Here is a 25,909-nt window from a genome sequence, read left to right as displayed (position 1 = left end):
TAACTGGTTATGGCAGCGACAGAAAACTAATACAACTGGAATGGCCCTGGCTAGCGCCTCCCGGACGGGAAAGGCCTAGGGGCAGCGGAGAGGCGCAGGGGCGTTTTGCCCACCGATTCCCCACTGAGAACTGCAACAGGTGCCTTAATGATGTGATCTCACCCGAGCCAGGGAGGCCGAGAGGAGAAGGCAAACACTACTCACGAACAAAGGGGCTTCGTGCCAACGTCGCACGCCCCCGCAGAGGCTGAGTCAGGATGCAGCCCGCGGTGTGTGTCGTGGGAAAGCGCCCGAGCTGCTTCTACCACACCATGCTCAGCAAGTGCAGGAGAGACCGGAAATGGGCTGAAGACAACACACATGCCAGAATACACGCATCCCACAGCGGGGGCCGAGGGCCAAAGGAGGCACAGGGGAAAGACTTCACGGGGCAAGAGAGAGGTTCATTTGAGCAGGCCTAGACGGAGCAGGCCCTTCCTAGGCAAAAGAGAAACATGCAGATGTGAAGGCGGCGTGGAGGCAGTGAGTCCTTCAGAGAGAAAGAGAGAGAGAGAGAGAGAGGGGACACAAGCTGGGGTGGGGTGGGGGGGAGGTGGTGAGCAGAAGAAGCAGGTTGACAGACAAGAGTAAGGCTGGAAAACGGGGTTGGAATCGTATTTCCAAGAGGCTTTGTAGGCCATGCTTAGGAGCTTAACTGTATGTGCAATGGGTATCCACGAAGATTCCTAAGCGGAGAGCGGCCTGGCCGGGCTATGTTTTAAGAGCTCCTTGGGCAGCACCCAGCAAGGGCTGGGGCTCGGAGACTGGAGGCAGGCAGGGGGGGCCCCTGCACCAGTCTAAGGTGGAAATTACCAGGCCTGTAGAGAGAGCCATTATTTGCTGAGTGTCCTGTCTGTGTCTGGGGAAAGTGCTTGGTACTTGCCACCAATTCCCACAATAACCCTATGAAGGAGTTACCTTATTTTTATGGATTGAAGAGACAGACTTAGAGAGGATAGTTAGCTTGCCTAAGGTCACACAGCTCCTAAATGGCCAAGTTAGGATTTTAATTTGAACTCCTGTCAAGGAGCCAGATGTTAAAACCTGAGCTTTTCACCACAGAAGAGGGAGCAGAATTAAGAGCTATTTTAGGGGTGCCTGGGTGGCTCAGTGGGTTAAGCTGCTGCCTTCGGCTCAGGTCATGATCTCAGGGTCCTGGGATCGAATCCCGCATCGGGCTCTCTGCTCGGCAGGGAGCCTGCTTCCTCCTATCTCTCTCTGCCTGCCTCTCTGCCTACTTGTGATCTCTGTCTGTCAAATAAAAAAAAAATCTTTAAGAAAAAAAGAAAGAGCTATTTTAGAAATAAATGGATGGAATTTGATAACCAATTAAAAGGGAGGAAGGCTGAGGTAGAAGCATGAGGTCTCTGCTTGATTGATGAGGCTTGGGCTAGAATACAGGAGGTGCAGGTTGGGGGAACCTAGCGCTTCCCAACCAGGGGCAGCAGCACAGCCCTGGGGGCATTTGGAAATGGGCAGGGGTGGGAGTTGTCTAAGTGGTTCCAGTGACTGGGTGGAACCAAACATCCTTCCTGCCAAAGGACTGTCCTACTCAGCAGAGAACGGTTATATCCCAAATGCCAAAAGTGCCCTTCCAAGAAATACCAAAGACAATCTCAAGGCACATCTACCTCCCAGACCAGAAAGATGTGGAAATGCAGTCAAATGCTCTACCACTGAGCTATACCCCCAAGATGTGGAAATGAAAGACTGAACTTCAGAAAATCAATGACACCAGAATGCGTGAGATTGGATGACACTTAGGAGAACTCACAATGAGAGAATGTTCTGGAAAACCTGCAAAGTCAGTATCAAAGTGTGGTCTCTAGAGCAGCCGCAGCATCACCTGGAATCCGGTTAGATGCAAAAACATGGGGCCTACCTAGACCAGCATCCCCGGGGTGGGGGCACCAACTGGGGTACCCTTGGGGTGATGGTCGTGCAGCCAAGCATGTGAACCGTGGTGGAGGGGTTGGGCAGAAGGTGGGGGAAGCAGAGGAAGAGCAGAGAAGGAATGAGAATTCCTGGGGGAAGAAATGGTCAGCAGTGACAGATGCTATGGAGTCAAGCAGAGCGTCCACGACACGGGACGGAACACGATGCTTTCCACGACTTTGCCAAGAATAGTTTCAGTGGATGGGCAGAAAGTGGCAGCAGCTTGGTTCTCAGCAGGCTGAGGACTGTTTGGAGTTAAAAATAAAGAATGGGAAGTAAAAGGAAGAGAAGGGATCAGTAGTAACTTGAGAGGGACACAGGGTCAAGGGAGAATTTTTAAGGATGAAACAGAATTATATTTTTAATGCCTCAAATATAAAGGGGAAAAATAAACAGGGGAGAAACGTATAGGAGTGCCAGAGTCTGTGCACTGAGAAGTGGGCACTAGACAGTAAGATCTGAGCAGTGCTGAATGTGGAGGGGCAGGGAAATACTGCTTGGAACAGGGCACACCCTTCCAGAAATGGGAAGGACAGAGGCATCAAAGCTGGAGACATTAAGGAAACAAGGTCATTTAGCACTTGGCATAATGCCTTGTGCCCTGGGGGCTCCCAGGACTGACAAGGCCCATTGCCTCAAGTTCCATCTGAGTTTGCCCATTCAATAGCCCTGTGACCTTGGGCAAAGTAACAGACCTGTCCAAGTGTGTGTCTCCCGTCCATGAAAGAAGGGGCCAGATCTCATGCAGGGAACAGAGGGGCAGGAGTTAGGAAAAGACCTTGAAAAATGAGGAAACTTAGAGCAATTCCTGTGATGCACGAGAGGCCATTGACCAGCGACCAGTAAAAAGAGCGTGTATAAAACACGGTAAGAGGGTGCATGACCAGAAATGTAAGAGCAGAGTGGTGTCAAACTACAAAGTGATGTCCCAGCTCTGACCAGAGGCAGCTTCTGTATGTGTCCAACAACATACAGCTCCCCCACCCAGGAGCTGCCATGATGGTTAATTTTAGTGTCAATCTGACAGCGCCCACAGGGTGCCCACGGTTGGTCAAACACAATACTGGGTGTTTCTGCTCGAGATTAGCCTTTTAGTCGGTGCACTTGTGTAAAGCAGATTGCTCTCCCTAGTGTGGGTGGGTCTCACCCAATCAGTTGAAGGCCTGAATGGAACAAAAGGCTGACATGCCCCAAGTCAGACAGAATTCTCCTGCCTCATGGCCTTCCAGCTAGGACAGCAGCTCTGGTTCTACAGCACTTCTGGCCTCTGGACTCAAACTGGGACGTGGATCCTCTAGATTCTGTACTTTCCAGATTCCATAATCCTGTGGACCAACGCATTATGATAAATCCCTTTTGTATATGCACACACACAGTTGATTTGGACTGCATAGATCCACTTACATGGATTTTTTTATAGTACAGTATTATAAATATATTTTCCTTATAATTTTCTTAGTAAGGTTTCCCCTAGCTTACTTTATTGTAAGGAATATAGTACATAATCCATGTAACATTAAAAAAAAGTGTTAGTCAACTGTTTATGTTATCAACAGGTTTCTGATCAACAGTAGACTACTAACTTTTTGGGGAGTCAAGGTTATATGCAGGGGGCACTTGGGTGGCTCAGTCAGTTAAGCCTCTGACTCCTGGTTTTGGCTCAGGTCATGATCTCAGGGTTGTGGGATCGAGGCCTGCATCTGGCTCTGTGCTCCCTGTGGAGTCTGCTTATCCCTCTCCCTCTGCTCCTCCCTGCTCTGCCCCCATCTCTCACTTGCAAATAAATTATCTTACAAAAAAAAGAAAAAAAAAAAGCTATGCACAGATTTCCAGCTGTATAGGACAGGGGGTCAGTGGCTCCAACCCCTGCATTTTTCAAGGATCACCTGTATATCACATTGGTTCTGTTTCTCTGGAGACCCTGACGAATACACCACCTAATGCATGATCTTATCATTCATTCCCTCGGCTTATGAAAGGATGTGAAATGGCTGTATAGCGACATGAAGTTCCAGGCAACTCAGCTTTCTTTTCAACGGCAATCCTTGTAGGAGGAAGAAGCAGGTTCATGGGAAAGGGGTGTTCTGAACCGAAGAGCGAAGACAGAAGAAAGAATAAGCAGAGGAATTACCAAAGTGGGACAGTCCAAAGGGAGCCCAAATGTTAAAAGAAAGATTTTGACCAAACACAATTAAGAAGAAAGAATAGGGGGTAAAACCAGAAAACAACAAAAACAATTAAAAAAGCAACAAACAAACAAACAAACACCAAAAAAACCAGTGGCATCAAAGGCAGGGGAGGGGGAAGAGAAGTCTAATCAACGTTGCTGTTGCCCTACAATTTTAATGTGGGGTTTTAATGAGTTTTTGGAAGCTGATGAAACCAGGACGACGCCGGGCACCGTAGCACAGCTGGAGAGTTCACTTTCCCAGGCAGTAGGAACTGTAGCTCTGTGTCTGGGTGGCAAGATAAGAGCGTTCCAAATCATTTATTTTAGAAAATAAATTCTCACTCAGGGGCAAGCAGCCAACTAAGTTCTGGAAAGCTCGGACTATGGAAAATTTGACACTTCCTTTCAGCGTAAGTACCTACGATACAGGCCCCGTTCCAGAACCAACACGCACACTTCCCAAGCGGTCCACGCGCAGGGCTCCCGTCTCTCCAGAGATGCACCAGTTCCCCTGAGGAATGTGGGGGATCTGCTGTAGCCAAACGAATGCCTTGAATGACTGAAGAGGCAGAGGAAAGACAGAAGATAGAGCGGTGGCAAATCACGTGATAGATTTTCACTTCCTACATTAAGTTAGTGGATGGCGATCACAGCCTCTGGTCTCCTAGGAAAAGGCCCGAGCAGTCTGAAGCCAACAAAAAGACAACTTTTCTGAGGCACCTGGGTGGCTCAGTCTGTTAAGCATCGGACTCTGGGTTTCTGCTCCGGTGGAGATCTGAGGGTCCTGAGACAGAGCCCCACATGGAGCTCTGTGCTCAGCGTGAAGCCTCCCCGATAGTCTCTCCCTCACCATCCCCCTGCTCGTGCTCTCTCTAAAAGAAATGAATAAAATCTTAAAAAAAAAAAAAAAAAAGAAGAAGACAATGTTCCCCTTGAAGGAGTGTGGAAGCAAGAAATTCAAATATTGGAAAAAATCAGTTAGAACCCAGAGCAACCTTTCCATCCCCAAAAGCTCTGCTGTCATGTTGGCTCTCAGCGGAGGACAACTCTGCTGCTAGTTACCAGGTGCCCAGTTAGCCAGTTATGTATCAAAGATGATTTAAAATGCCAACTTATTTTATAAACATGCAATGACCGTCATTCTGAAGACATCAGGGAAGCTGAAAAAAAAAATCAGTAGTAAGTGTATAAATTGTTAGGTCCTGGTATCTTCACGGACATTCGCAGGAGAGTATTAAGTATGTTTACGAAACACTCTTAAGAGAGTGACAAGGGGCGCCTGGGTGGCTCAGTGGGTTAAAGCCTCTGCCTTTGGCTCAGGTCCTGGAATCTCAGGGTCCTGGAATCGAGCCCCCCATCAGGCTCTTTGCTTGGCAGGGAGCCTGCTTCCTCCTCTTTCTGCCTGCCTCTCTGCCTACTTGTGATCTGTCTCTGCCAAAGAAATAAATAAAACCTTAAAAGAAAAAAAAAAGTGGTTTAAAAAAGAAAAAGACAGTGACAAGGGGTGCCTGGGTGGCTCAGTGGGTGAAGCCTCTCCCTTTGGCTCAGGTCATGATCTCAGGGTCCTGGGATCGAGCCCCCCATCGGGCTCCTTCCTTAGCGGGGAACCTGCTTCTCCCTCTCTCTCTGCCTGCCTCTCTGCCTACTTGTGATCTCTCTCTCTCTTGCTGTCAGATAAAATCAATCTTAAAAAAGAGAGAGAGAGAGTGCCAAGGTGAAGAGCTTTTGGGGGCAGCGTCGGGCACCTCTCTGGTGTGGCAAACACCCCCACAGGCCCCCCCACAGGATGAACCAGCACCTGCTATGAATGTGCCAAACATGACAGGAGAAACTGCGGTTATAAACACATGAGTAAGCCTGCTGCTGGCGTGATCCTTGAGAAACGTCAATTAGACCTTACAAGGGGTTCCCTTGTAGAACAAAGTCTCAGCTCACCACATTTGTACTCCCTGCTCCGCCTGCACGTGTTGCCCTTTTGACACCCCCTTGGCTCGGGAAGCTTCCGCCGCGATGACCAGCCATGTCGACTCTCTGAGCTAGTTCTCTCATGGGGCACTTTGCATCTGCTGTTTCTTCAGCCAGGGATACTCTCCCCCTGTTCTGGCCAGCTTCTCCCCCCCACCATCTGCTGTAGCTCTCCTGACCCCCTCCCCGCCAGGTCACTCTCACCTCCCACATTCAGAGGTGGCCGGGTCTGTTGGCACCAGCCACCAGCAGGTGAGCTCCCTTCCCTGCTCACTCCTGCTCCTGTTCCTGCTCCGGCAACTGGTACTGAGCAACAAGAGTGGGCGGGGGGAATGAGGACTGTACCCTCAGGAACTCACAGCGCCCGAACGCATCAGTAACTGGCTGTTGAAGGAAGGAGTGAAGGAAGAAAGGATTCTTTTATCTAGACAAGTCATCGGGCACATGTACGCTAAACCAGGCCAGTGAATGGACCTTTTCCTCGGAGACTACTGGAAAGGCGGGCTGAGCGCTGACACGGTGTCCGGTGACATCAGAGTTCCCTGAAGCAGCTGTGTACCCGCCCTGGAAACAGAGGAGGGCTCTGGCGGCTGCTGCAGCCTTGTCTCACTGGATAAAGAGTGGAACGAAGGAAAGCACTAAAGATAAACCGAGATTAACAGAAAGGAGACCATAAAACCTCCCCGTGAATAGAGAGGCTATAGAAAGGAGTAAAACCCTAAAACAGCAAAGGGAATTCAAATTAATTTTAAAAACTACATTGACATAAACGTATGAGCCAAAAATTGAGAAAATTTGTTAAAAATTTGAGTTTGTGCTTCGTAGGTTTTTTGAAAAATAATACATAGATCATAATTTATTCTTGATAATTCAGTGACTTTTGGTATATCTACAAGGTTGTCCAGTCATCACCATTATCTAATCCCAGAACATGTTTATTCCTCCAAAAAGAGACCCTGCATCCATTAACAGCTGCTCTAAATTCCTTCCCTCTCTGCTCCCCACCAACCACTCATGTTTTGTGTATCTTTGGATTTGCCTAATCCTACCATCTCATGTGATGGGAATCAGACACTGTGTGACCTTCTCCCTGGCTTCTTTCACTCAGCACAATGTCCTCAAGGTTCAGCCATGTTGTGGCATGGATCGGGACTGCATTCCTTTTCGTGGCTGAGTAATATTCCCTTGTAGGGACATACCATCTTTTGTTTACCCATTTATTCATCATAGGTGGATGGCCACTTGGGTCTCCACTTTTCAGTTATTATAAATAATTCTGCTACACACTTTCATGTGCAAGCTTTTTTCCTTTTTTTTTTTTTTTTTTTAAATGGGCTCACAAGAGTTCAGGCCACATTTTTTTTTTTTAAGATTTTATTTATTTATTTGACAGACAGAGATCACAAGTAGGCAGAGAGGCAGGCAGAGAGAGAAGGGGAAGCAGGCTCCCTGCTGAGCAGAGAGCACAATGTGGAGCTGGATCCCAGGACCCTGGGATCATGACCTGAGCTGAAAACAGAGGCTTTAACCCACTGAGCCACCCAGGCGCCCCCATGTACAAGCTTTTGTGTGAATCTCTGTTTTCAATTCTTTTGGGGAAACACACACACACATACACACACCCCTTGGAATCTGCCCATCATAGCTATTATCCTGGTGGGTTTTTAATGAAGGAATTTGCCTTCTAAATTGATATAGTTAAAGGGAAACTAATTTCAATTCGCATAAGCTAGAGAAACCAAGAAACAAAAGAGAAACAAAAATCAAGCAGTATAAAAAATAACTACTAACAAAAGTGGCCGTTAGCACGTTGAACCCCCTCTTCGAGGCATGTATCTTGTCAAAAAATCTGAACACACCATGAGGTTGAACCCTCACAATATTCCTGCACCGTCACCCTCACCCCTCTGCTGTAAATGAGGAAATGGACTCAGACCCAGGGTGGGAGACTGCCTAGATCCCAGTCGGACCCGGCCCAGCAGATAGGGTCTGCTCCAAGGGGCCAGAAGAGAAAGGCAGACCGTTAGAGCACTCAGAACAATTACCCATGGTCTAAATTCCCCCATTGAAGAAACTGCAGACAGAATTAAAAACAAACATTGAACAATATCCTTTCAGAAAACACACAGAGAGGCTAAATTAAAAAGAAGGGAACAGCCCAGTTTGAACAAAGGGACTTTCTTCTGTGGGTAAATGAGGAGGAGCTCTTCAGGCTTTGTGAGCAGTGACCTGACAGGCCTCTGGCAGCGGTGCCAGGTGATAGGAAGGTTAGTAGAGAGAGAACAAGGCCAGTTAGGAGGCTCTCAAAACAAGCTGGGGAGAGAAAGGCCTGGGAAGGGCAAACAGGAGAGGAGCTCCAGAAGGCCTGAGTGCCTGGCCACAATGAGACAATGTGGGAGAGACAATGAGCACACAGCAGAGGCGGAGCCCAGGGTTGGGAGAGGGGCTGGCTTTTGACCACGCCCCCACCTCCTTGGGCCAGCTGTCCTGCAGAGCGCCGCCAGAGGCAAGATCCGGGCCAACACACCACCGACGAAAACAACCCGCAGATGGGTCCTATCCTTTCACATACAACTCTCCCCTTTCCGAGATTCCCTGTAAATTGTCACTCTTCTTGCTAGGGAAGTTTCTAGTAAGAGCTTCTAGCTTGGACCTCTTCCCTAGTCTATGAACTTCTTAAATTCCTAAGGGAGTCAACAGAGACGGAACAGATGTCGTTCAAGAACGTGTGCTGAGCATCTCCTTGAAGTCTCCCTACAGAGCCTGGTGAGCGAATGCCTTGCACACAGTGAGTGCTCAGGGAGCACTGACTGATGGGAGAAATTACATCCCCTTCAGAACCACACAGCTGTGTTTCCAATTCTGCGGATTCAATATTTCCCATCAGAAACAGCTTTTGGTCTTTCAATATTGCAACCAGTTTACCCTCATGCACATAAAGGCATAAAGTGTATGTAGTCGTCTCTTGTGACTGAAGTGAAAGCTGTCTGTGTAGCAATCTGAGCCCCATCAACAGTGACTCAGAAAGCAATCCCGTCCTCGTGTCTCAGGCTGGCAGGGAAATCAAATCTGGCAGTCAGGGTGAACAGAAGCCAGGCTGGCTCTTCCAGTTACGGGAACATATAAAGCCAAAGGACATGGGGCATATTGGGAACTCAAAGGCAAGGCAGCTCACGACTCAAACTTATGACCAGCTAGGCCTGTGCTGGCCAGTGCAGTAGCCACTGGCCACAGATAGTTATTTGCATTAATTAAAGATTAAGAACGCACTTCCTCAATCACAGCAGAGACATTTCAAGTGGACTACGGCCCCATGTGGCAGAGGCTACCACAGTGGGTGGCAGAGATACAGAATGTCCATCATCATGGAAAATTGTTTTGGACAGTGCTGAACCAGGCCAACTGTAGGGTTGTATTCGGGGCTGGGGAGGGGGGTGTAAATAAAGTCTATTCTTCACTCACTGATATTACAGGTTGACTTTCTGGAAAGATATCCTCAGGGATGTTTTCAGACATCTGATTTCACAGGTCACTAATTACAGTATTTTTTTCTCATTTCCCACATCTCACTGTGCCTTTTAACTGCTCAGCATCACACCCCCAGTAACTGAAACTATGCCTGATTCATAGTACGTGCTCAATTTGCTGAATAAATGAACATAGGTGCACACAGATGGACAGACATGTCGATGTAGCCTTACTTTTTCATTTTGTCTTTGGGGAAAACATCACTGGCTAGCACCAGTGTTTGGGTTCTAAATATTGCTTCTATGCACACAGACACACAGGCTGGAGTAAGTCACAATGAATAGAAGTTACCTAGAACTTTCTGAGAACTTTATATTAGTAACATTAATTTATAACAAAATATCCCGAATCAGAATACTATTTGGTGTTTGTGGGCTTCTCTAAATTGACTGTTTCATAACCAACCACGAGGGAGCGTGGGGGAATAAACTACCTGTTTGCTTCTAAGTGGCACGAGGGCGCCCTCTTGTGGTGAAATGTAGACCCACGAAAACACAATTCCTTTTTAAAGAAACAAGTTAACTTCATGCTTCTAGCAATTCATTAAAACCTGTACTCTGAGAATCAGCTCAAATATGCACCTAGTTAAATATAAAATCTGACAAGTTGTATTGGTGAAAAAGATAATTAAAAATGATCTGTCACAGGATTATCCAAAGAGGTCATCCACATATGACTAGAAAAACCGTGAAATACATCAAAGCTGCTCTTTGGATTTGATATTCTGGAGAGATTCTGTTCATACTCTGGTTTAAGAAAAGATGATTTGCAAGTTCAAATCTATACAGTGTTTCCTTTTTTGACCTAACATCAACAATAATCTTTGCTGCACCCAACCTTTTTCACTTTTGACTTAATACCCCTTTCTTTCCTCATGCAAACCATTCTTCGAAAATCTGCTCTTGTTCTTTTCCACTTTTATAAGCAAAATAAATCATACCCAAACTGGGTTTTCAAAAAAGGATAGGAATGTGATTTTGGTCACTTTAGTTTTTGCAAAAATTACAATTTGATATTCTACGGCCTTGCAAGGGTAGAGGACATCTACGCTGATGAGTTTCTGCTGAGGCAGAACTTTCTGGTTCTGTTGATTAATAATGTAGAATGCTTCTTTAGGTGGCAGAGCTGGAGAAGCTGATTTCTTCATAATGATCCTACTGAACGCCGCCTGTGTGAATGAGAAATCACTATTTGAACGAGACCTCAAGATGCTCCCAAATCCTAAGCCAACGACCCTATATCTGGGGGTTCAGGGGAAGATTCTCTCAAAGGCGTCTCATTTAACTGGCTTATCACCAGCATCTGAATCTTCTGGGTGTTTGTTTAAAAATGTAGGTTATTCCTTCGATCTACACAGGACTTACAAACCACATCCCTGTGGAGCTGGGCAACGAATCTGCATTTTTATTAAATTCCCCAAGTAAGAACCACTGTAGATCTAATCAATTTCAATTTTAAACTGTCGGAAAATCTGTTTGTGTTTGCTCATGAACTTCTTTGTTTTAAATTTTCTTCTTGCATTATCTTAACCATTCCCAGTGTGGAGGATGTTGTCCTGCTTCTCCTGTTTCACTCTCTTCTCCAACTAAACTATCGCTATTCCTACTGCTGATTACTTCCATGGTTTAACCTTGTTCCCTTTTTCTCCCACAAGTCATGGGGCCCAGATCCAAAACTAGTTTAAAGGTGAATGTGCTGGTAAATAAAAGTCTTGGTGGGCAAAAAAACCCCACCAGAATTACATTCATATATATATTTTTTTTTAATTTTATTTATTTGACAGACAGAGATCACAAGTAGGCAGAGAGGCAGGTAGAGAGAAAGGGGAAAGCAGGCTCCCCGCTGAGCAGAGAGCCTGATGCGGGGCTCGATCCCAGGACCCTGAGATCATGACCTGAGCCGAAGGCAGAGGCTTTAACCCACTGAGCCATCCAGGCGCCCCAAAGACAGAAACTATTCTTTTTTTTTTTTTTTCTGTCAGAGAGAGCGAGCACAGGCAGACAGAGTGGAAGGCAGAGTCAGAGGGAGAAGCAGGCTCCCTGCGGAGCAAGGAGCCCGATGTGGGACTCGATCCCAGGACGCTGGGATCATGACCTGAGCTGAAGGCAGCTGCTTAAGCAACTGAGCTACCCAGGCGTTCCACATTCATATATTAATCTAAAGCTATCTAGGTTAGAAAAATAAAGACCCTAAATAAGTTTACATTACTGAAATGGGTAAACTTTAGATTACAGACAACTAAATTAGGGAAGTTTTCAATGCACTTCCTTTAGAACATAATACAGTTACAGACCTAGGATAAACCATCTTTCACTGATGTTAACAGAAAAAAGAAACACTTTTTTTCCTAGACAATAGCAAGGTTCTCATTATTAGCTATTCTATATTTGTATATGTGGTCTTTAACCAAGTGCATCTGACACTCTGATTTTTTTAAAGATTATCTTAGAGAGAAAGAGAAAGAACAGGGGTGGGTAGCAGGAAGGGGCAGGACGGGGGAGAATGTCTTAAGCAGACTTCACGCTGAGCGTGGAGCCCAGTACAGGGCTTGATCTCACGACCTCAAGGATCATAACCTGAATCGAAACCAAGAGTCAGAGACTCAACTGACTGCACCACCCAGGCACCCTGTTACTCTAAGGAAAAAAAAACAAGGAAAGAAAGAAAGGAAGGAGGAAGGGAAAGAGGAACGAGAGAGAGGGAAGAGGCAAGAAGAGAGAAGAGCTAAGAGGAGAGGGCAGAGGAGGGGAGAGAGAGGAGGGGAGAGGAGGGGAGTGATGGGAAAGGCAGAAGCAGCTGAGAATAAAAATAAAAATACAAACATCTAGATCAATTTATATTTTATTTCTAACATTTGGACTATTTAAATTTGAAGTGACAGCAAAGAAAAGTTCATGTTTGCAGAGTACCTGTGATGCACAAAGTATTATTCGAAAGGTATTACTTGATATATGCTCGTTTGCAAAGCTACATGGGGGGCACGTGGGTGGCTCAGTGGGTTAAAGCCTCTGCCTTTGGCTTAGGTCATGATCCCAGAGTCCTGGGATCAAGCCCTGAATTGGGCTCTCTGCTCAGCGGGGAGCCTGCTTCCTCCACTCTCTCTGCCTGTCTCTCTGCCTACTTGTGATCTGTCAAATAAATGAATTTAGGAAAGACAAGAAAAAAAGAAAAGAAAAACTACATGGGAGTCTTCCTCCCAGACCACACAGTGTCTGTCCAAGAGCAACTTCAGGAGGCAGGAAAACGCTCCAGGTTGAGGAACTTGGGCTCCTGAGAGTAGCAGGCAGCAGGTACATCATCACCCATCACCGACAAGAACATCTGCGCTCCTACGTTCCCTCCAAATACCAGCACAATTTAATATCTCATAAACCACATCTAGTAACTTTTCTTTTCTACATCACGGCCTTTCTTGGATTAAGCTGAAGGAAAAGTGTGAGGCTCACTCATACAGGACACCATAGAGGGCAAGAGGCATGATATGGACAAAAGAGCCCAGCAGTCAGAAACCATGGGTTTGAACACTTACTCTAACCGAAAATCTGTGAGAGCTAAGAAAAGAAACTCACTAAAGTCCTTTGCCCCTAGCCTCCACTAGTAGAGTGGGGACCACCAGTCCCCCCAATACAAACATGGGGAAGGGATGAGGCAATAGGTACTGAGAACACTGGCAGAATGGTCTCGAACAGATGCCCAATAAATGTCTAATGAATCTCAAACTGACCTGAGCCCCATCCTAGAGGAGAACCAGTAGACTCTGAACAAAGCAAGAAAAGTTGGAAGAGTCCCCTTTCAGGAACAGTAGCTCCCATTAACAATTTATATAAAAAATCCAACATGTACTGAAGCTCAGAGATACTCAAACTGCTTTAACATTATGCTACATCCACAAAGTCTACTCTATACACACATCACTTCCTTCTAACCTTCAAACTCCACAATGTCATGAATCTTGATGGTGAAAAGAAGCTGGAGGCACTCATCTAGGATTCTGAGTACACGCTTCAAGCACTCACCGGGCACCATTTCAAAGCACTACACATGCAAGTGGGATCTCTTTCGCTTAGCACAGCAGCCCTGTTGGGCGGGCACTCTGGTTACCCCCGTTTTATGAAGGAGGGCTGGGGCATGGAGATCACAGGGCTCCACAAGAGCTGGACGGCTACATCTCAGCCACTCTGCATCTCTGAGATACTACAGTGAAAGTCCTGACACACACTGGGATTTTAAACTTGAAGTGACCTTACCTACCCGCACTGGAACAATGTTACCATCCAGGTGAAACCCAGAAGTCACCACGCAGCCCACCAGCTTGCTCTTCAATGCCAAAAACATAGCCTCCAGCCCAGATTATGCCCACTATCCAGAGACGAAGACACAAAATATACTTGCAAAAAAAAGACAGAAAACTACAATTTTCTGACACCAAAACCAAAAATTTTCAGCTACCTCTTATCTAAAGGAAAACTGAAAATAAAATCTGCATCCTCAAAATGTCTTAAATTTAGAATTCTGATAGGGAACTTGGCAGTATGTGTCAAAACTTTAAATATGCATACCCTACGGCCTATGAAGCCTGCTTCCAGGGTCCCTCTTACAGAAATACTAACACATTTCCATACTAAAGATACCTGAAGAAGGAGATCTACTGCAGCAGTGTTTGTCAAGAGCAAAACCAAAAAATAACGCGAATATCCAGCCAGTCAGCTATCTTATAGCGGAAATACACGATGGAAAACCATGCAGCCAGTGGCGGGGGAAGAGGAAGCTCTAGATAGACTGCCATCTAGCGATTCTGGACATACTAGCAAGCAAAACAGCAAGTGACAGAATATATGCAGTCTGATCCTACATTTATTTAAAAATAAACTAGGTTTGCACGTGTGTGATATATACATAGAAAAAGGCCTGGAAGAATACATCAACTCCCTTGAGAAGAAATCGGGGGGGGGGGAGTGCAGGCAGGCAGAATCATCTCTCAGTTTTTACCTTCTAGAAGTCTGAGTATGTTTGAAGTTAATTTCTTTTGAAATAACAACATAAATTTGGAAGTAAAAAGGATTTGGGAGACTAATTTCTAGAAGGAATAGAATAGTTCAGAAATGCCCTTAAAACACTAACTCCCTTCTCCCATCCGCAGGCCTGGGAGTGCACAGAAAGGGAGCATGGTCACAGAACCTCCTGGAAAAGCTCCTTCAGTCGTCCAGTTCAGAGATCTTTACAGCAAACAATGCCTCCTTTCAGACGATGTCATAAATGATATACAGGTCCAAACGAAGGCTTGTCTGGTTAAAAAATCCTAGGAAGGAAACATGTAAAATCAGGACTTACACAAAACAAATGACTGAAGCCGCAAGGTTTCACTACACTTTATTCGAAGTTGGCCCTACTTCCTAATTATTCAAGGGAACTCAAAATCTAGTGTCCAGACATAAATATCCATCATGTATTGAAAAATAATCTTTACATTTGTGCTGTGACCCCGAACTGGCACACTGACATCCTACGCAAGGCAGACACAAACAGTCGGCCCCCGGTACAGAGAAGAAGTTTGGAAGTGGCCCAGTAAGTGCGCTCTGCTCTCTTTTATAACCTCTCAATCCGGACCGTTATCTTGCGAAGTTACACACACCACAATACACCTTTGCACAGGTAATTTTATTCTCTCCTGTGGGTGTCAACAGTGCTCACAGATTGGAATTTGAAACATTCAGAAAGCACATACCTGAATATCATCACATTTTGTTACATCATGATTCAGTAACTACTGAACAGTTATGTCTACTAAATACAGTGAACAAAATGGTACAAACGTTTACCATTCCCTTGTAAACAAGGCTTTTGTGCACAACAGTAACAAATGGAATTAATGCATACCACAATATCAATGAAGAAAGACCTTCTCTTTAAATAAACTATTCTGTTTATAAATAAACTCTGATTTTTTTTTTAGTACACATTTACAGACCTGATCAATAAAAAGAAATAAGACATTTAAGAAGAAAATATTGAGAGATGGACCACTATGAAGAACTCACTAGGAAAAGTGGTCAGAAGCAAGCAAAGGACAATAGGGAGTTAAAAGTACTGTCATACTGCAGCCTAGTTCTGTTAGATTACACCAACACAAGGACAGGATTGTCTGGGAAGGAGCTTGTTTTTACTTGAATTCCAGCAAGTTGCAATCAATCTTGTAGTACACATAGGGGTAGTATTCCTGTTGACTCAGGTTTAAGCCTGGAATATCCATAGGAGCCTACAGAAAAACAGGAAAGTTATCCAAATGAGTACTGACAGAAATCAAAGGGAAGAAAAAATTAAGTATTACCATTTACCTTCTGACTGAACACCTACGCTGGCACTAGGTGTAGATGTTTATGCTAATTTAATCCGACTTGGGCATTATTACTCCTATTTTGCCAATGAGGAAACACAGTGGGTAGTAAAGCCAGATTTAAGCCCTCACAGACTCCAAACCCTGTATGTGTTTAACCATGACCCTATGATCCTTTTTTATGCATAATGTATAAAATTACTTTTTAAATCTCAGGCTTGGGGTCTTCAGTTTACGGGGCATGTGGCTTCTTAAAATGTTGAATAGAAGAAAACCAAGTACGATTTTAATGATATCACTTACTAACTATGAATGTTTTAAGAATATATTGGTGGGAGGGGTGCCTGGGTGACTTGGTAGACTTGGGTGTCTGCCTTTGGCTTGGGTTGTGATCTCAGGGTCCTGGGATCGAGCCCCAAGTTGGTTCCATGATCAGTGGGAAGTCTGCTTCTCCCTTTCCTCTGCTTCTCCCCTCCACTCATGCTCTCTCGCCCTCTCTCAAATAAATAAAATCTTATACTTGGTAAGGGAATGCCTGGGTGGCTCAGTTGCTTAAGTGGCTGCCTTTGGCTTGGGTCATGATCCCAGCATCCTGGGATCGAGTCCCACATCGGGCTCCTTGCTCAGCAGGAAGCCTGCTTCTCCCTCTGCCTCTGCCTGCCACTCTGTCTGCCTGTGCTCGCTCTCTCTGACATAAATAAATAAATAAATAAATAAACTGACCTGGATTAAAAAAAATATATATATATATACTGGTAGGAAATTAGGTATCAGTAGTTGAACCTCATGTATTTTCTTGACAATTACATGAAAATGTAGAAAGTAATTTCCTGCATTTACTTCTATCAAGAAAAACTGGTGTGTCATGGGTTCTAATTAATGTAAATGTAAGGTACTACCATCCTAAAAAGGAAAAAATTCAAGATTATTTGAAATAAAAACCCACTACAGTTTTAAACATCAGCAAGAGTTTGCTTATACTGTCTGAAAACACACTTTGCTTACACCCACCGTCTGAAGTAAGATAGAAACATACCGGTTTAGAAAAATGGTAGCTCCCTTTAAAATACTCCTATACTGACTTTGCTACTTGTCCCAAATAAAACTGAATTACCTACTTATTATCTTCTTCTCTGAAATTTATTAACTTTGGTAAACAAGTAGGATAGTATTGCTGCTTGCTTCTTTACTTCTGCAGCTATAAACATCTGATCTATAGCAAGACAATGACTGGCGTAGAAGCAAAAGCACTGCTCTAACTAGTGTAAAACACAGTAAACAATGTCAATTACCTGCTGTGTTTATCTAACAAATTAACTGAGGACCTCAAAGTAATAAAAAAAAAAAAGATTTAATAAACAATATTTACTATCCCTTTTCCATTTATCTCCTTCCAATAATTTTTTTCTGAAATTCATTCCAGTTGCTCCTCCAAGGCACCTAAATAAGTGCTTACATCAATAATGGCCGCCGCGCTGCTGTCTAGATGTTTGTACAGTTCGTGTAATACTTCTCTTAGTTTCTTCACTGTTTTCTTATTGGGCTGAAGGAGCATTGCTTGGAAGTTCACTGGCAAGCCATACCTTTTCAGGAAGCAAATGTTCAGTACGTAACACAAGTAAACATATAAAGAGATTTTCTTTTCAAAGCAAATATTCTCGTATATTCTCGTAGTCTTCTTTAATCAGTTAATAGAGAGAAGGTACCTCATTTTAAGGACAAGCTCAACTAATATACAGAGAAACTCAATCTTCTCTGGTCCTCACTGTCCACTAGAAATCTTACCTTAAAATGAGAGCCCACTGCCTATTAGAATTTACTTTTAATTACTCTTCGATTTTTAATCTATGAATACCCTCGGCAATAATATGTACGCTTAGGAGACACCTTCATGATAAGGAAATAATACAATTACATCTTGAAAAGTCAATGAAATTTACAAATGGCAAATACAGCTACAGATTAACTATTTTGAACTACTTTTAATATGAGCAAAATATATAGAGGATCATAAGATGATTGACATTTTTAAGTATCTCAAAATGATAAATGACTCTAGGTTAATATGAAACAGTGATTTCAAATAAACCATTAGTATACCAAGTACCAAACTACATGTAAAGTATGTGAAAGATCTTTTAAACAAATATTAGCTAAATACTTTATAATCTACTTTTAACTTTACACCAGCAACGAACCAGGGAGTATAGTAGTATGGATCCCTTTTTCCAAACCTGGCATCAAGGACAAGACTAATATGAAGGTAGGATACTGACAATCTCTCTCTCATGGTTGTCCTTTTGGTTTCTCTCCATCAATTTCCTATTACGACTGTTGTAACAAAGAGGTCTAATGTAAAGGGATCCATAAACCCTTCATTTCCAAGTTTCTTGATCAACTTTCTTTACCTTAAAACAGACTCAACAAAAACCCTCAATGCTTTCACATGAATCCACGCAATAAACGCCTCACTGAAATTTACTTTCAGCCACCGTACAAGTGGTCCCTATAAAAAGGAAAAAGAAAATCACCACAAATTTGGTCTTGAAAATGGCAATTAGAAATAAATAAATCAAGTATTTTTAAAGGAGTGACTATCCAGTAAGAATTTAGAGGAGAATTAAATCACATAATAATTCACTTTAAAAATGTTTCAAACACTTCACCTTAAATAAGATTAAAAGGTTAGCCACTACACTATAACCTTAGCAGACACCAAAATTCATGGAATCTATTTCACTACACAGAAAAAGGCATAAATTTTAATGAAAGCAGTTTAAACTGATATACAATATAGGTATGTCCTAGACTTGAAAACCAAAATATAAAAAACTTAGTGCAATACATGCCAGACATTTAAAATAGGATTCAACTTATAAACAACTCCTCAGGGACAGGATAAATAGTGACGTATTAAGTTATTTAATACATATCTCTAGGTCTTAATTTTTTCATACAGTATCAGGCCTGTTGATCTAGATCCCTTAAACCTCTTCACATTCTGAATTTTTAATGATTCTATTATGTAGGATAACTTCTCTTTGAACTTAAAATATTTGGTATAGTTTCCAGTGCTAAATAAAAACACTCCTTTAAACAGATTTTAAAATAACTTAATACTGCCTTTCAGTACATAAAAGACATATATGATCAGTTTGGCTGAATTATTTAGTGAACATCGTTAGTTTCATTTGACGTACCAACCAATTAATTTAAGCAAAAAGGACAAGACAATGTGAAAATCTTTGGTTCAAGTATCTGTTCTTTAAAAAGGCTCCGGACCTTCTTAATAAGTTGGTTCTACTGGGCATTACTTGGTTAGGGTTAGTTTTCTCCAATGGAGATGCTATGGTTTATAAGTACTTAGGAATAATTTTAAATGGGATTTGTTTTTATTTTCTCTTGCCTTACAAGAGAAAGAAATTTTCACTTATCACCCCTTTCATGCAAGCTTCTAGTCTTCACAGTAATCCAGCACTCAAAGATGACAAGAGAGTTGACACCACCTTCCCTTGTCATTTCTCCACCTCCCTTCCCAATTCTGCCTCAAACATAGAAACTCTCCAGTGGTTTAAAAAGAAATTGCTTCAGTATCATATTGCAGCATTAAAAAAAATTTGCCACAAGGAAATGAAAATTCTTCCTGAAAGAACTACTACTTAGTTAAAATAATACCTCACTACATTGCATTTAAAATTAATTCCTGATACAGATTTGGATGGAGTAATTACCTTTAAGGCATGGATTTTCAAGATCTAAGTTTGCTTAGAGAAAATTCATTTTGGTTAAGAGAAAAAGTAACTAAACTCAAATGTCTTAAAGTAAAATCAGTTTTCTCTTTTAAATAAAAAGGAAATAGCAATACTGTCTTTTCTTCTGCTTAACACTGATAATACTAAATATTAAGAACACATATGGAGCACCTGGGTGGCTCAGTGGGTTAAAGCCTCTGCCTTCAGCTCAGGTCATGATCCCAGGGTCCTGGGGTCGAGCCCCCATCGGGCTCTCTGCTCAGCGGGGAGCCTGCTTTCCTCCTCTCTCTCTCTGCCTGCCTCTCTGCCTACTTGTGATCTCTGTCAAATAAATAAATAAATTCTTAAAAAAAAAAAAAAAGAACACATACAAACTGCTTTTTCTTGTCGGTAGAAAGCCTGTTCATTTCTTCTTTATCTGCTTTCATCTCCTCTTCATTATACTGGAAGTCACGAACGATGAATCTGAATTTGGAGTGGGGGAGAAACAAAATTGTCCACACTGTGTATATAGGAGATCCAACAAATTAAAAAACAAAAAATAATAATCTTACTTGTTCTCCCTGGCTTTGTGTCTGAAGTCATCAACTGCCTTCCTGAACAAGGTGACATTACAGAGATAACTGTCTTGGTCCTCGGAGAGAACACTATGGGGAAAAAAACCCCAAAAAGTCCATTTAAAGCTTTATATTGATTGCTCTCTTTCACACTGAGGGCAGAATTCACAAACAGGAGGAGGAGGAACAGTAGGGTGTGGCAGCCCTTCCCAAACCACCTCCAGGCTAACTACTTGTACTGCCCTAGACACTCTGGGCACTCCATGTTTATGATATGTAACTTTACAAAGCCTTAACAGCCCTATGCCATCTGCCTCTTCCTAACCCAATGAACTCCAACATTTAATCAAGTTCAATGTCCAAACTCTAAAAACCATGCTTTCCCATCTATCAGTGCCAGGCCAGATGTGGCAAAATCAGTAACTACTTTATTCCAGAGGCTCCCTGCTTCCTTGCTAGTAAGTACGTTCTTCTCTTCTGGAAACCAAATTCTCTCTACCTCTCTCCAGCCCAGCCCAGCCCTGCCCAGCCCATGAAGGCCTGGCTCACCTTCTCTACACTGCCAATACCTCCTACCTCAGGTCCTTCCTTCCCCGCTGCCCCCAACATCCTAACTCAAAGACAGACAAAGGCAACGGTCTAAATATCCTTTGACAAAACACTTTTCTGCATCTCAGGGCTTTCTCCTAGGCTCTAGAAGAATCCCAGCGAGGTGAGAACTTCTATCCAGTCATGGGTCTCACGGACATCACTGGAAATACTTTCCCAGACATAACTGTAGGGAAATTTTAACTGTCATATAAATTCCTATGGGGAAAAGCCGTTTGGAAAGGCAAACCATACTGTTCGTGCATACCAGGACTCCCGCTTGGCTTTCAAGTTACCTACAGCTACCAATGTAGAGAATCCCACAGGCAGGGTCTACAAAGCCATACACTGAATTGTTCAACAGTGATGAGGCTGGGGCAGGAGTATCACTTAATTTTATATGGAGGGGTCTCTTTTCCCTTCTACTTTCCAAGTATTAGGTTTTTTTGTTTGTTTAGTTTTTATTTACAATGTGGAACTTCTGAAATCCCCAAAAATAGTATTTTACAAACCTGAGTGCTTGTGGAATTCAAAGATACTTTACTAAATATGAGGGAGAAGGAAAAAAAAAAGCAAGTTTAGTTTTTCCAAGAAGTCTAAGAACTGCCTGGTTAGCAGTCAATTCAGGTAAATTCAGGAGGCAGTGACAATACTTAATGGCAGAACGGCTGTAAGAACGGAGGCAACCTGGCTCTTGGTCTCCCTCTCCAGCAGCAGGACCGGCACGTGCCTCTGGGAGGACTGATCACTGGCATCGCTAACAGAGAGAAACTCAGCTACTCTGGATCTGGGACATTAAAACTTCCTTTTCAAAGAGGTGCCCTCTTGGGGCTCCTGTGTGGCTCAGTCAGTTAAGCGTCCAACTCCTGATTTGGGCTCAGGTCACAATCTCAGGATTGCCAAGAACAAGCCCCCTACTGGGCTCTGAGCTGCGAGTGGAGCCTGCTTAGGGGTCTCTGGGTCCCTTCTCTCTCTTCCTCTGCCACTTCCCCGCTCCCTCTCTTAAAAAAAAAAAAAGAAAGAAAGAAAAAGAAAGAAAGGTGTCCTCTCTGGCTGGCTCTGCCAGCAAAGCTAGAGTGTGTGACCCTGGATCTTGTGAGTTCAAGCCGCACATTGGGTGTGGAGAGCATTTAAAAATAAATTATTTTAAAAATGTAAGAATTAGGGTGCCTGGGTGGCTCAGTTAGTTAAGCATCTGCCTTCAGCTCACGTCATGACCCTGGGATCCTGGAATTAAGTCAGGCGTCAGGCTCCCTGCCCAGTAGGGAGTCTGCTTCTCCCCCTGCCTCTGCCTGCTGCTTCCCCTGCTAGTGCTCTCCTTTACTCACTCTCAAATAAAATCCTAAAGAAAAAACAAAAATTTAAATTTAATAAATAAATAAATAAATAAATAAATGGTGCTCTCTCAAAACTGTTACCCTTAGTTCTTGCTCCCGGTGCCTATCAAATCCAAGGCAAGGCAGCTACCAAGCGGACAAAACTCAGTAACGAATCTTTCATGATCTTCAGGTCTCCCAGGCTTACCTCCGTAAAATGCACACTGTGATCCAAAAAATCCAAATCCAATCTGACAGGTGAGTGCAGACCCCTAACAATATTCCTCCACTACCATAGTTATCTTCTAAATTCACACCGTACTTTGCCGTTTTAAAGACCATTTGAAAAGCACCTGATGTCTGCCACAGCTCTGTGACAATGAGCAGCACAGTCTACCATGTAGAGACCTGGGTCACAGCAAAGCTGTTTGGCTTATTCAAAATCCTTATGGTGAAGAAGCCAAGATTAAAAATTCAGTCTTAGGACTAAATCCTGCTATGCTACCTTATTAAGAAAAAATAAATGGGGGTGCCTGGGTGGCTCAGTGGGTTAAAGCCTCTGCCTTCGGCTCAGGTCATGGTCCCAGAGTCCTGGGATCAAGCCCCGCATTGGGCTCTCTGCTCAGCGGGGAGCCTGCTTCCTCCTCTCTCTCTCTGCCTGCCTCTCTGCCTACTTGTAATCTCTGCCTGTCAAATAAATAAATAAAATCTTTTTTAAAAATAAATAAATAAAATAAAAATAAATAAATAAAATAAAAAATAAATGAAACCATTTGCTTTTCTTTCTACCCCCAGAAAAGATATTCCTTCAAACATTATAAAAAACAAACCATGAGTCCTTGGTATAACGGACTTTCAATCATTTAACATGTACTGAGCCTCTATAAATGTGACCGGCTCTTGTTACGTATTGGGAATAAAACTAAGACAAATTGGTTCACGGACCTCAAAGCATGGGTCTAATCCAGGAAACAGAAATAAGTAATACAATACAGAATTGCAAATGTTACAACAGAAGATATATGTGACATATTAGGGCAAAAAGGTAACTGATACCATCTCAGGGGAGATCAAAGAGTTTCACAAACGCAGTGATGCCAACCGGAAGCGGGAAAGGCAAAGGAGAAAACATGCCCGGAGAGCCCCCCACGCAAAGGCACACGGGTGTGGAAGAACCCGGCGCATTTGGGGCTCTGCCAGAAACAGCCACAGCTGAACAGAGTACAGGGAGGGGTGTGTGTGCATGCTTGTGTGCCAGTGATAGACTGGTACACCACAAAGGGAGAACGGCACCAAGGCAGGAGGCTGCTGAGAGGGAAGAGAAGAGCGGAGACAGAGGGGACGAGCTGACCGCAATTCCAACAGTCCAGGCCAGAGATGGAGAAGCAGCGGCTGCAGCTGGGGGCGGGTGGGGGGAGTTAAAGTCAGTTGAACCGTAAGAAGTTGTTGGTACCTGACCATTTTTGACCTACAAAACAGCAATTTTGTATGAGTCAACCAAATGCGACTGGAGGTAGAAATAACACGGCTGTTAGACTGGGTCGTGGGAGGGCAGGTCGGGAGGGAGAGATACGAGTCCAAAATGACTGACTACCATGGTCTGGTTTGGTAACTAGGCACATGCTGCTGCCACACACTACAAGAAGGGGGGCGACTGAGGCTGAGATTCGGGGGGATAATGTCCTATTCACAGTTACGCGCCTATTCATGGCGCAGATATGTATAGTGTCCAGGAGGCACCCAGGTGTGAGAGTGAAACTATGGGGTCAGCCAGGCTACGAATGGAGACTTCACAGTCCCAAAGCTGCAGGCAGCGGTCAGAGCCCTGGGTGTGGCTGAAAAGGCGCTGACAGAAGAACAGGCTGTCCCACTAAGACAGAAGAGTCCACGTCTAGACTTGCCAATACTCAGGGCTACCAGATTCTCTCGAGCTCACTCAGGCAATTCACGTGTAAAAGCCCGCAGGCTGCATTACAGAATAATTCAGGGAGGGAATGTGCAGGAGGTCACAGGGGCAGAGATGATGGTGCAGGCAAGACAACAATAGCTAAAGTGATCACTAGAGAGTCCAGGCTCAGCGGGAGAGGAAGCATGGCTGGAGGAAATCAACAATGTCAGAGCAAAGGGATAGGGACTAGAGATGTGGACAAGGTCAAAGAGCAGGTTCTGGGACAGTAGGAAAGATGGAAAGAGGGCTCAGGTCATGATCCCGGGGTCCTGGGACTGAGTCCCACACATCAGGCTCCCTGCTCAGCGGGAAGCCTGCTTCTCCCTCTGCCTGCTGTTTCCCCTGCTTGTGTGCTCTCTCTGACAAATAAATAAATCAAATCTTTTTAAAAAAATAACAAATAAATAAACGACGACAACAAAAAACTCAAGGGGAGGTGATGATTTGTGAGCTGCAGGGATCGGGGAGACGAGAAGCCAGAAGCTGGAGGCATTTCAAGTCAAGCCAAAACCAGCATGACCTTAAGTGACATTATGAAATCAAGGCACAGAAACAAAATCAAAGCCAGAAGGAGAGGAAAGAGTTAAGAGAGTGCCATCTTTTCATCTTGGACTATGCCTGGAAGGGAGCTTAGTTTAGCTTAACCGAGGCTGCACCAGTCTTACTAGGTTCAAATAAATGACCCAAACGCACTGCTTCCTTTAGTTCTGCTGTTTCACAGTAGGAGCACCAACCTCACGCAGGCGTAACCAGGCCTTAAGGAAATGGCCATGTCTTCCAGACATTTCACGGCATTTTCAGTCACCCGTGTGGGTAGCCTTGCTTCTGGAGCTCAGCGCTCTACCCGCTGCTTTGGACTTCTTAGCTTGGTCCTAAAACTCAGAACTGCCATCTTCTCTGCGCCTTAATTAATCTATGTCACTGCCAAGGCATCTCTCCTGCCTTTCTTCATAAAAGTTATCTTTGGGGGCACCTGGGTGGCTCAGTGGGTTAAGCCTCTGCCTTCAGTCAGGTCATGATCTCAGGGTCCTGGGATCGAGACCCACATCGGGCTCTCTGCTCCGCGGGGAGCCTGCTTCCTCCTCTCTCTCTGCTTGCCTCTCTGTCCACTTGGGATCTCTCTCTGTCAACTAAATAAAATCTTAAAAAAATAAAAAAGTTATCTTTGCAATCCCTGCTCTGAAAGACAGGGAAAACTTTTCTTTGCACTGGCAAGTACAGGTTTTCGTAGGCTTTTGTAGCTGGGTTCCTCTAGCTCCCTCACCAGAAACCTCTGGGGGGCACCAATGCATCTGTGGTACTGTATCCAATAACACAGAAAAGGCCAAAGTTAACTAGTCATTGGACCTGGTCAGACTACCTTCACAAGGAAAAACACAAAAAGGAAAGTGGCAATCCTGAGTACAAGTGAAAAACATCTGTCTCTGAACAGTTTTTCCAACAAGAAGCAGAACAGCAGCCCAGCCTCCACTTTCTTGGCCATACCTGTGCACAGCACTGACACACAGCCCAGTGCTTCTCCATACAACAATGCTGGGAGTTCAAAAGTGTCCAGTGATTTTAAGACTTAAGTAGAATACTTTACAAATAGCTGGATTCTAAGCATTTTTTAAGTGAAATTATCTCCTTCAGATTTGAAGACCGTATTTTTCAATTCATTCTTCTACCTTGCAATTTCACTTTCATCTTCACTGCTCCCAAGAGTAAGGACTCAAGTGCCAAAAAGCAACAAGTGAAAGTACTACTACTTACAAGTGACTTAAAAATGAAGCACTTT

At 44.0% G+C, this 25,909-nt stretch overlaps 1 protein-coding gene across 1 annotated transcript in view; it reads right to left on the bottom strand.

The window, feature by feature from the left end:
- Positions 1–14,473: 14,473 nt before the first annotated feature.
- ATP6V1C1 (ATPase H+ transporting V1 subunit C1) overlaps positions 14,474–25,909 on the bottom strand; it is a 39,824-nt gene continuing 28,388 nt past the window's right edge. The window contains exons 9-14 of the mRNA XM_013064762.2: positions 20,278–20,370; positions 20,095–20,188; positions 18,380–18,477; positions 17,428–17,554; positions 15,802–15,893; positions 14,474–14,936 (exon numbers count right to left, since the gene is read on the bottom strand). Coding sequence (XP_012920216.1) covers positions 14,927–14,936; positions 15,802–15,893; positions 17,428–17,554; positions 18,380–18,477; positions 20,095–20,188; positions 20,278–20,370 — 514 coding nt within the window. The 3' untranslated portion in view covers positions 14,474–14,926. The remainder of the gene's footprint in view (positions 14,937–15,801; positions 15,894–17,427; positions 17,555–18,379; positions 18,478–20,094; positions 20,189–20,277; positions 20,371–25,909) is intronic.

The sequence above is a fragment of the Mustela putorius genome, unplaced genomic scaffold, assembly GCF_011764305.1.
Source record: "Mustela putorius furo isolate JIRA1106 unplaced genomic scaffold, ASM1176430v1.1 tig00000228_pilon_pilon_pilon, whole genome shotgun sequence".
In the NCBI taxonomy this organism is placed as follows: domain Eukaryota; kingdom Metazoa; phylum Chordata; class Mammalia; order Carnivora; family Mustelidae; genus Mustela; species Mustela putorius.
Note: the sequence above shows the minus strand (reverse complement) of the source record. Positions and strands in the feature narration are given on the sequence as shown.